This window comes from Nannobrachium achirus (genome assembly GCF_963921795.1).
Source record: "Nannobrachium achirus genome assembly, chromosome: 7".
Classification (NCBI taxonomy): Eukaryota; Metazoa; Chordata; class Actinopteri; order Myctophiformes; family Myctophidae; genus Nannobrachium; species Nannobrachium achirus.
The window spans coordinates 10929944-10941765 of NC_137816.1; the positions used below are offsets into that span (position 1 = coordinate 10929944).

The following is an 11822-nucleotide window of genomic DNA, read 5'->3' on the forward strand; positions in this document are numbered from 1 at the left end:
TTTTGGACATACAAGGTTTCCACCCGACAGAGACGATAACATTACGGTCAGGGAATACACTCTCACGTTAAATGAACACTGAGATTTTTCTTACAGAGCACCAATAGACCCCTTTCTGGGCCCGCCCCTTTCCCCCCTCCCCCTGAGCGGCGGCCATGATGGAGTTACTGCTGCAGCAGTGTGTGTCTATGTCTATGTCTATGGAGATGGGACTTTTAATGAAATTAGTCATTACCAGTCCCATCTCCATGATATTTAGATCTAATTCCTTCGCCAGTTCCATCCGCATGATTTGTAGATCTAATTCTATGAGTCCCATCCACATGATTTGTAGGTCTAATACCATTGCCAGTCCCATCCTTATGATTCGTAGATCTAATTCTATCTGTTCCATCTCAATTATGTTTAGGTGTAATTCCATCGCCAGTTCCATCCAAATGATTTGTAAATCTAATTCTATGAGTCCCATCTCCATGATTTGTAGGTCTAATTCCATCGCCAGTCCCATCCTTATGATTTGTAGATCTAATTCTGTCTGTTCCATCTCAATTATGTTTAGGTCTAATTCCATCGCCAGTTCTATCCGCATGATTTGTTGATCTAATTTTATCAGATCCATCCCAATGATTTTTAGATCTAATTTCACCACCAGTTCTATCCTTATGATTTGTAGATCTAATTCCATCAGTCCCATCTCAATTATGTGTAGGTCTAATTCCATCGCCAGTTACATCCACATGATTTGTTGATCTAATTCTATATAGTTCCATCCTCATGATTTGTAGATCTAATTCCATCGCCAGTCCCATCCTTATGATTTGTAGATCTAATTCTATCAGTCCCATCTCAATTATGTGAAGGTCAAATTCTATAGCCAGTTCCATCCCCATGATTTGTAAGTCTAATTCGATACAGTCCCATCTCCATATTTAGATCTAATTCCCATGATTTGTAGATCTAATTCCATCACCAGTTCCATCCCCATAATGTGTAGGTACAATTCCATCGCCAGTTTCGCCAGTTTCATCCGCATGATTTTTAGATCTAATTCTATGAGTCCCATCCTCATGATTTGTAGGTCTAATACCATCGCCAGTCCCATCCTTATGATTCGTAGATCTAATTCTATCTGTTCCATCTCAATTATGTTTAGGTGTAATTCCATCGCCAGTTCCATCCAAATGATTTGTAAATCTAATTCTATGAGTCCCATATCCATGATTTGTAGGTCTAATTCCATCGCCAGTCCCATCCTTATGATTTGTAGATCTAATTCTATCTGTTCCATCTCAATTATGTTTAGGTCTAATTCCATCGCCAGTTCTATCTGCATGATTTGTAGATCTAATTCTATATAGTTCCATCGTCATGATTTGTAGATCTAATTCCATCACCAGTCCCATCCCCATGATGTGTAGGTCCAATTCTATCGCCAGTTTCATCCGCATGATGTGTAGATCTAATTCTATCAGTCACATCTCAATTATGTTTAGATCTAATTCCATCGCCAGTTCCATCCCCATGATTTGTAGGTCTAATTCGATACAGTCCCATCCACATAATTCATCTGCTTACAATAAATGTGACAAATCTCTGTGAGTATGTATGTAATGTATGTAATCCACTTATCTCGAGAAACGTTCGTCCCACCGGCTTCAGATTCGGCACATTAGATCTACAAATCATGTGGATGGAACTAGCAATAGAATTAGACATACAAATGATAGGGATGGGACTGGTGATGGAATTAGATCTACAAATCATAAGGATGGGACTGGCGATGGAATTAGACCAACAAATCATGGGGATGGGATTCATAGAATTAGATCTACAAATCATGCAGATGGAACTGGTGATGGAATTAGACCTACACATGATGGGGATGGGACAGATAGAATTAGATCTACAAATCATGCAGATGGACTGGTGATGGAATTAGACCTACACTTTATGGGGATGGAACTGGTGATGGAATTAGATCTACAAATCATGGGGATGTGACCCTATGGAATTAGATCTACAAATCATGCGGATGGAACTTGCTATGGAGTTAGACCTACACATAATTGAGATGGGACTAATATAATTAGATCTACAAATCATAAGGATGGGACTGGCGATGGTATTAGACCTACAAATCATGTGGATGGGACTCATAGAATTAGATCTACAAATCATGCGGATGAAACTGGCGAAACTAGCGATGGAATTGTACCTACACATTATGGGGATGGAACTGGTGATGGAATTAGATCTACAAATCATGGGAATTAGATCTAAAGAATATGGAGATGGGACTGTATCGAATTAGCTATAGAATTTGACCTTCACATAATTGAGATGGGACTGATAGAATTAGATCTACAAATCATAAGGATGGGACTGGCGATGGAATTAGATCTACAAATCATGAGGATGGAACTATATAGAATTAGATCAACAAATCATGTGGATGGAACTGGCGATGGAATTAGACCTACACATAATTGAGATGGGACTGATGGAATTAGATATACAAATCATAAGGATATAACTGGTGGTGAAATTAGATCTAAAAATCATTGGGATGGATCTGATGAAATTAGATTTACAAATCATTTGGATGGAACTGGCGATGGAATTACACCTAAACATAATTGAGATGGAACAGATAGAATTAGATCTACGAATCATAAGGATGGGACTGGCGATGGTATTAGACCTACAAATCATGTGGATGGGACTCATAGAATTAGATCTACAAATCATGCGGATGGAACTGGCGAAGGAATTAGATCTAAATATCATGGAGATGGGACTGGTAATGACTAATTTCATTAAAAGTCCCATCTCCATAGACATAGACATAGACACACACTGCTGCAGCAGTAACTCCATCATGGCTGCCGCTCAGGGGGAGGGGGGAAAGGGGCGGGCCCAGAAAGGGGTCTATTGGCCTTGTCCAAGTTCATCTGGTATTGAACAGCCATCAACAGCTGTGCATAGAATTAATCTGACTGAGCCATTGTCATTGCTATGCTATCCCACCGTGTCTTTTATAATATGATGAGCTTACTGCTGCACTGCAGGCACAACATGAGTTAAGCTATACGGTTCAACATCCAGACTTATGAGGACTGATGCCACTGTCAACTTAATGAACACACACACGCAAGCGGCCGCACGCACACACACTCACACTCACACACACACACACACACACACACACACACACACACACACACACACACACACACAGAGAGAGAGAGAGAGAACACATGCATGCAAGTATAAACAGCTATGTGTACACAATTACACCATTATTATGTTTTAACTTATTATATTGTCGTTGTCGGGTGGAAACCTTGTATGTCCAAGACCGTTTGTTTTATATTTATCATTTTAAAAATGAACTAAACTAGTGAAAACAGCAGATCTACAAACACACAACGCCTCACACCGCGAGGCGAGGCGTTGTGTGCTTGCAGATCGGCTGTTTTCACTACTTTTGTGCGACAGCCTTGTATGATGAAACAGGGCTTTACTTGGTGAAAAAACTTACAAATGTGAAACTTGGAGATACGAGGTTTCTGCCCGACAGTGACGATATAAACTATATAAGTACAATAATTATATTGTGTGCTATGTTGTATTGAAAACACAGTAAAAACCTTGAAACGTAGATGGAGAAGCCAAAGAGGCTGGTCAACAGCACCAGACTTCCACACATACAGTACTACCCCCACCACCACCCATCTGTCGCCGTGTTTGGCCTGGAGGCTGGAACCACGTTATCTCATTAAAAAATAAACCTAAGTGTTAAAAAAAAACATCAAACACTAAAACGGTAGCCTCCTGTGTGACGCTGCTACTAGCATCATTGTACCGCTCTGGTTACCAAGCAACAACCTTCTCTACCCAACATGAGTCCTTGCGCCTCTCTCTCGCTCCCTTCCTTCTTCACAAAGGAGGTGGAGAGCAGAAACGTGAGATGGATGGAGTGTGTGTGTCTGTGTGTGTGTGTGTGTGTGTGTGTGTGTGTGTGTGTGTGTGTGTGTGTGTGTGTGTGTGTGTGTGTGTGTGTGTGTGTGTGCGTGCGTGCGTGGGCGTCTGTGTGTGTGTGTGTGCGCGCGTGTGTGTCAGACACGCCATTCAGATCCTGTGTAACATAGCACCTTATTATTCACTACCTGGAAAACCAATGTTCTCCTTGCGCTGAGAAACATGTGTATCTCTCAGCCAATCACAGAGCACCTTATTGTGGTGTTTTTCTGAACCACTCAGAGAGCACCTTGGTTCACTGACCCACTCGTGCCCATCCCTCTAACGCCTTCCATTCAAATGGTTTTATGTGGTTTATGCTTCACAACAATAAAATGACAGAAACAGACATGAAAGAGAGATAAAGAGACAGATGAGATTAAAAAAAAGGTCATGAATATGACAACAAGAGTACCCAGTTGGTGCCTTATGCTGCTAATCCCTCAGTGTACCCCATATGCACTGTACTGGCAGAGAACCAGGTGAAGAGAGGACAGCCTTGACTATTCACAGAACAGCTTATTTTGCTGTCTGATTGTACTATGGTCACGAGAACACTTTAGCAAGGACTTTGAGTCTACCTGGCTGCAAGGAATGCGTTCCTCAGCCGATCTTTTTTCTGTATCTGTTTGTGCATAGATCTTTCCGTTGGCTTTGGTGAATATCTTGTTTTATAAGACTGCACATAGAGAGTTTTGCATTGTTTACATTGCCCTGTTGTGAGACCAGTACTGTCAGTAGATACTGTCAGTCTATGTGTCAGTAGATAGTTGCATTCCATGGGGACACACATCCGAAAAACTACAAGTGCATTAAAATAATAAAAAATAAACTGAATGAGAAAGGAATACTGTTGCTCTCCGCAGTCTGTACATTTAAGAGGGATTTGGTCTTTCATGTTAAAACATGCTGGGAGTGGACTGGACTAGCCTGGTAAATAAACCAGACTGCACAACACCACCCCCTGTTAACACGCAGTGAGGAATTAGTATGAGCAACGCCAGGCTAGGACTGGGCCACAGGGTAGTGGTCGAGGCACATAGGTTGCTAATCCGGCCTGATAGCGTGGCGCGGGTTCTAGTCCCGATCTCGACGACCTACACCCAGGCTATTTAAATTGTCTTTTTAATTTGAAATACAATTCATGTTATCTCGGCTCCAAGAAAAACATTAAACTAGAGTACTTAATTCCTTTGAGGTGATTTAAAAAATGCACTTGTACTGAAAAACTAAGGTCTGTAGCCATATTCATCTGTAATTTGTGTTTTACTTAAATAATAAATGAACCATATTTGTACACCTTCCTTAACTATGTTACAAGGTGCTTTAAACAAAATAAAAAAATGGAGACAAAATGATATACATAAAGCAAAACATGGCTTATTTTTTAAAGGAATGTTTTAAGATGGATTTAAAAGAAGCTAAGGCATGACGTTCTAGATGCTGCGGACCCGAGTCCAATGGCTCCAAACTTGGTCACCAGCTGGGATGCAGAGTCCTTGAGCAAGACTCTGAACCCCTATAGTTGCTCCCGGTGAGCAGGCTGGTGCCTTGCATGGTTTCCTCCGCCATCAGTGTATGAATGTGTGTGTGTGTGTGTGTGTGTGTGTGTGTGTGTGTGTGTGTGTGTGTGTGTGTGTGTGTGTGTGTGTGTGAGTGAATGTAATGAACAATCTCTGTAAAGCACCTTGGATAAAGGCGCTATATAAATGCACCACTTTACCATAGGAGTGATAGGTCTCCCAGAACCACTAATAATTCTAGCAGACGCATTTTAACCACCTTAGAGAGCCCTGTCCAGTAGAGTACAGAGCACCGCAATAGTTTACGTGACGGAATATAAAAGAATATACTGTACAACTCTTGTCAAAAGATCAAAATGACCTTTAATTACTTTCCTCTTTCCGAGTTGGAAAAATTACATCTGAACTCTTTACTTGATCTTGATCTCTAAACTCAGCTCGACAATACATTTTTTAACTGTATATTTTGTAGGGGGATACAATGTCACATGCCTGCCTGTATGTGATCATTGATAAATAAAACAACATCCATGCTAATTGCTAACTACAATTTACGATCAATTTATAATGTAGGCTCTTATCCAGAGTGGCCGACAAAGTGCAAAGTCAGTATGAACGTTAAATCAATCAACAACAGGGAAGTGTTCCAGGATTTAGAGTGCAAGTAAAACAAGCATTATGCTATAAAGTGAATAACCAGACAAGTTTAGGGCAATGCATAGTTTTCCATTGGACAAAGTAGTGATTATGGGTTTTTTAGGATCACAGTTGTGACTGCCTGACACACTGGCTCTCCTAAGATGTAGCAGTCTAACTGGTGCAACATAACATAACAAACATGATTATGTTACCCTATCATCTATCTAAACTAACATACCGCCCGGTAACTAGCAGCATCTGTTTAAAAAGTCAAAGAGCATCAAGTACGAATGTGGGGATAATAAGTCAGTGTCAGAAAGGGTGGAGGGATGGCACAGTAGAACGGTAGAATACATGTAGGCCTACACGAAGTACATGCAGCCTTCTTGCTGTAACATGATTATCTTTTCTCATCCAATGTAGTAAAGCATGAACTTTTAGTTGAACTGCAGTGACCTCACAGTAATGTAGCAGGAGATGTAAGAGTTAGAACTATGTGGTTGGTCTGTCTCCCCTCTTTTACTAATATACAGAAAACAGCAGCTGCTGTGCACGGTTCCTATAAGCCTGCCTACAAAAATGCAATAAATCGAGCACGCACATTTTACCACACTGTTAGTAGAACACACACACACACACACGCACACACGCACGGCCTACCTCCATCGCCAGTGCGGCCGTCTGCTGGTCATAATGGTTGAGCAGGTTGGGCATGAAGGTGGTGTTATACGTCAGGTCCTGACACATCCTGAGTCTGATGGGCTCACAGGTAAACTCACTGTGGCTCTCCACGGTTTCCACAAGGATGGACAGAGCAGGAGAAGCCACGGAGGAGAGGAGAAGAAAGAGGGAGAGGAGGAAGGAGCAGTGTGGTGGTGACACATGTCCGTAGGTCTTTGTATAAGTGGACGACCCGTCCCTCAGATCTCCTCTTCCAAAGCACGCAGGCATCCTCAATTCAGACATTTCTCGAATACAGAAAGATAAACTGCAGGTCAGAGTCGCATATCTCCATCCAGGCAGCCGTTAGCTCAGAGCTCTTCAGAGCTGGGCGTCGATATGGATATTAATGTGGCATCGGTTGATGTCTAAAGTAGGTTCTAGTGGAGCTGATGGAGTCCATGTTTGCAGCGATGGTGAAGGAGACAGACAAGAGTGCACTGGCCCAACGTCCGGTACAAATCAAATCACGCTGTATTTCCAGTAACGTTATCCTCTGTGGATCTTGAAAGCCAAAGAAATAATTCAATTATCCATACTAAAACAATACTTTAGTTTCTCTCCACAGGCATAATAAGCTGGTACTTTTCTCATCAGAAGGCTAGTCCTGAGTTCCACATCCCCCAGACCCCCACACAGATAAAGCTGAGATGAGAAAGATCCACGTCGTCTATCCTGGAGGTCCTCTGTGTTGCTATTATGTTCCTCTGCCGTCTTCCATTCTCTCCATCTCTCACTGTGTCCATGAAGGTTTTCAAGGATCAGTCACTGAAAACTTTTCACTGCTTTGCCTCTATCTGCCCTTTTTCCAGTCAAGTTTAAGGATACAGTGTGCTGCCTTCCAGCTGCTGAGTAGAAAGTCCTGTTTTTATAGAAGCCTTTGAAATCAGGTCCTGCAGGTTTAAACAACACAAAGGGAGACGAATGAATGAATGAATGAATGGTCAAACAATCAGAATGAGCGTGTTCACGACAAAGTATTGTATCTGGTTGAGTGTTTAGTTGTAGGGTCTGTGATCAGCCACACCCACGTTTCTATGACATCCAAGCAAGGATCAACACGAGATATCAGTGTCAGTAAACAGACATATAGGAGCCCAAGACACTGGGATAGCCTACTTCTGCAACGACAACTTGAAAATAATTTCCCTCCTATATTTTAAACATTGTAAGCAGTAGCATATCACAGTTTCAATCCCCCTCCAATCAGGGTTTGTTATTAATTCTTAAATGATCAAAAATAAAATAGGCTATTATAAATCACAAAAAGGACACATTATACATAAACACCCACAACAACGTTAAGATAAAGGCTGTTTAACTAACTAACATGGGATGTAATTTAAAAGACAATTCCGTTCAACCCAGTAGCCTACACTAGGAACAGTTCCACCTGCAGCCCTTCTCCAGTGACATGTCTGTGTGAGGTTGACGGGCAACTAGTCGCGTTTCTATGCGATGTTTCACACTGTGCGGACCCGGGCTGTCCATATTGATTGACCGGGTCAGGGTAGAACACTAGCAATAGAATACATGGTCAAATCATTGCTCATGAAAATACACAGTAGCCTATCATAGCATACGGTTCATCACAACTGCCAAAGAAAGAACACCTCACGGCTCACGCAACCGCTCACTGTCTGCTCTTTCTGGGGGAAACGAAACCACCTGGTTTTAGTTTCAGTAAAAGAAACCCCCATCATCAATCTCATTTAGTTCGCTCATTTACATTTGGCACACTGGGTGAGCGAAACACGCAAAAGGACACACGCGGTTCAGCATAAATAAACTGATAATACGGTAATGAACCCCGGGCAGGCACAACTCTGGCTGTTATTTATCACCGCAGAGCAGACAGTATCTGCAGAGCAACGCCGATGACAGGCGCTCCTCTTCACACCGTTCAGTGGACCAACGAGCGCATGAATCATGATCGGCTGTAGGCTAAAGCAGTATTTATATTATTATTGGCATTCATTCTGCTAATTCGTCGCAGCTGCGGTTCCTAAAGATAAAGCATCACGGGTGGCTTTGGCTCCTCTTCGCGCACACACACGTTACCTTTTCCGTGCAGAAGTCAGTCCAGTGAACCGTTCTCCTCTCTCCGCGCAGTCCGCAGTGCTCCGTTCGTTATTGTGTGTGTGTGTGTACCGCTGCTGGCCTGCCTGCAGCATGCATGCAGCCCTGGATCGGCGGGACCGCGCATGGCCGTGCGTGCACGCGCTGCGAAATGAGAAAAAACATCAATGTAGATATTGGGTGGGTTTTCATATCAAATCCAAGGCCCGTTATTAAATAATAGATTTAATTAATACATTGTATTCGGCATTTGAGCCAGAACCACCATTTGATGACATTTTGCCTCTCAGGTTCTGGGGATCTTAGTATAATCTGACCCAAAACAGATTTAGGTTTTGTTAATTATAACAAAATCTTAACTTGATAAGATTGTGTCCACAATTAATGCTATGCTGTAAGTATTGATGTTGGTAGACCTACCATAGGAGAGATCATAACAGGCACACGTTGTCCAAAATAAAATAAATCTACATTGTAATTGTGTACTAGGGTTAATTCTTGTAAATTGAGTAATGAGGATATTTAACAATAAGTTAACTATTGAAAGCGTAAAATGAAACCAAATGGGTATGTAAGGATCCATTTGGTAATTTTGGTTTCATTTTACCAAGATCTATAAGGCCGGCTACATACATTAAGAACATTTGTTCTTTCAAAGTTCTGGGGGGAGGCGGGGGGCAGAGCAGAGCACAATTCATTCCCGATGGAAGTCACATGGTTTGAAGAAGCAAGCTTGCTTCTTGGTTGCACAGAGTATGCTTAGGCCGGCTACAGACATTAAGAACTTTTGTTCTTTCAGAGTTCTGGGGGGAGGCGGGGGGGCAGAGACAGCACAATTCATTCCCGATGGAAGTCACATGGTTTGAAGAAGCAAGCTTGCTTCTTGGTTGCACAGAGTATGCTTAGGCCGGCTACAGACATTAAGAACTTTTGTTCTTTCAGAGTTCTGGGGGGAGGCGGGGGGCAGAGACAGCACAATTAATTCCCGATGGAAGTCACATGGTTTGAAGAAGTCAAGCTTGCTTCTTGGTTGCACAGAGCATGCATCAAACACCAAAGAACTTGCTTAGAACAAGCACAGAGCAAGTTGTAGGCAGAGCACCCAAGCTGCAATGGGGAGCCTTGATGAGACAGGAGGGCAGGGTTCAACTGCCAACCAATAGGACAGAAAGGCTGTGATGTGATCCCACACAGCTGTGTTCACTTGTAGTCACTTGTAGTCTGTACTCTACAGCAGCAGAGCCTGTCTGCAGTGACATGAAACCTCCATTTCAGAATGAAAATTATTTTAAGTAAATTAAAGTAAAGTTCGTGATTAGAACATGCTTAAACATTCAACAATAACAATTAATATTAAAAATCAAACCTCGGTTCGAAGTGGAGCCGTGAATTTGAGCAGTTCCAGGTCTATGTTTTTGATTGAAGTGATTTGTAATTATAATCAAAATCTACAAAGTATTTACAAAATAAATAACTTTTGAACGGCTCTTTGAAAAGAACGGATCCCAGAGATTCGGCTCACTTCAAAGCAGAGCCCTGCACGGGTCCAATTTTGACAACCCGCGCCCGCCCGTCCCGTCATTAATCAGATCCGTGGACCGCCCGTTACCCGTCATTATTAAAAAATCAAAACCAGACCCGCCCCGCCCGTCAAAAAATGGACCCGTCGCCCGCCCCGCTACCCGTGATTACATGCATTAAAGTAAATAGCCTACAGCCGTGCGTGCGTTCTTTCAATGGCATCGCACTCCATTTTCACTCCATAGTTGATCCCCCAGCGAATCCTACTGCACGCCGTCGGAAAATGCTGTTATTAAGCCTATTATTAATAGGTCTATTATTATTTGGATAAAGTAGAACAACCTTTAAAACCAATCATACTAATTTAAAATTGTATCATGATCTGACACTGTCGCGACAGCTTGTTGCTGCTGATGCGTTCTGCCTCCGCTGCTTTGTGCAGTTGTATTTGTCATCCGACGGTGTCGCGCATTGAAAATATCAGAGCTACAAGCTCACAACATGTTGGAACTTGCAGCTTTGTGAGCTTGCATGTCTGCTATGCTCGACACGCACCGTCATACGGCGAAGCACATATCCAGCTTTTTACAGCTCTCTGAAAGCCTGGTGGGCGAGGTTACAGCTGAAGGGAACGCCACTCGCTGTCTGTCTGTCTGTCTTGTGTTCTCTCATGATAAACAGCCCGAGGTAATCTAAACCAAACCGGACCCATGATGTGACGATAATAAAGGAACTCCTAATAGTCGTGGAATCACGTGGATATTATACAATCATGCACCTTTCAACTACATCGCACGCGAGGCAAGCAGATCACTCGCGGCCACTTTATTCAGTTGTGTGACGGTGTCCTCCTCACTGTGAGTGTGTGCGCTCCAGGCAGCCGGCTGCCGCTGCTCCATGTGTGTGACTTGACGTATGCATGCCGTGGTTCTGTCGTCCTGCTGCTCACTGCATGTGTGCGCTCTTGTGACGTTGTTTTAGGCAGAAACAGTTGTCTGATTTTCACAGTAAAATGTCACCCGCCCGTGTTTAGTCGCGCACCGCCCGTCCCCGTACCCGCAAATTTATAGTTGAATATATTCCGCCCGTACCCGCCCGTCAAACACGGGTACCCGTCGGGTACCCACGGGTACCCCACCCGTTGCAGGGCTCTGCTTCAAAGTGACATAAATCCCATCCAAAAAATCGGCTCACTTCAAAGTGACATAAATCCCGTCCAAAAAATCGGCTCACTTCAAAGTGACATAAATTCCATCCAAAAAATCGTCTCACTTCAAAGTGACATAAATCCCATCCAAAAAATCGGCTCACTTCAAAGTG

At 42.8% G+C, this 11822-nt stretch overlaps 1 protein-coding gene across 2 annotated transcripts in view; it reads right to left on the reverse strand.

The window, feature by feature from the left end:
- Positions 1 to 9099, reverse strand: part of LOC308288996 (frizzled-3-like) — a 55024-nt gene extending 45925 nt beyond the window's left edge. For both annotated transcript variants that reach the window (XM_080730491.1, XM_080730490.1), the window contains exons 1-2: positions 8964 to 9099; positions 6843 to 7795 (exon numbers count right to left, since the gene is read on the reverse strand). In XM_080730491.1, coding sequence (XP_080586617.1) covers positions 6843 to 7148 — 306 coding nt within the window. In that variant the 5' untranslated portion in view covers positions 7149 to 7795; positions 8964 to 9099. The remainder of the gene's footprint in view (positions 1 to 6842; positions 7796 to 8963) is intronic.
- Positions 9100 to 11822: the final 2723 nt, after the last annotated feature.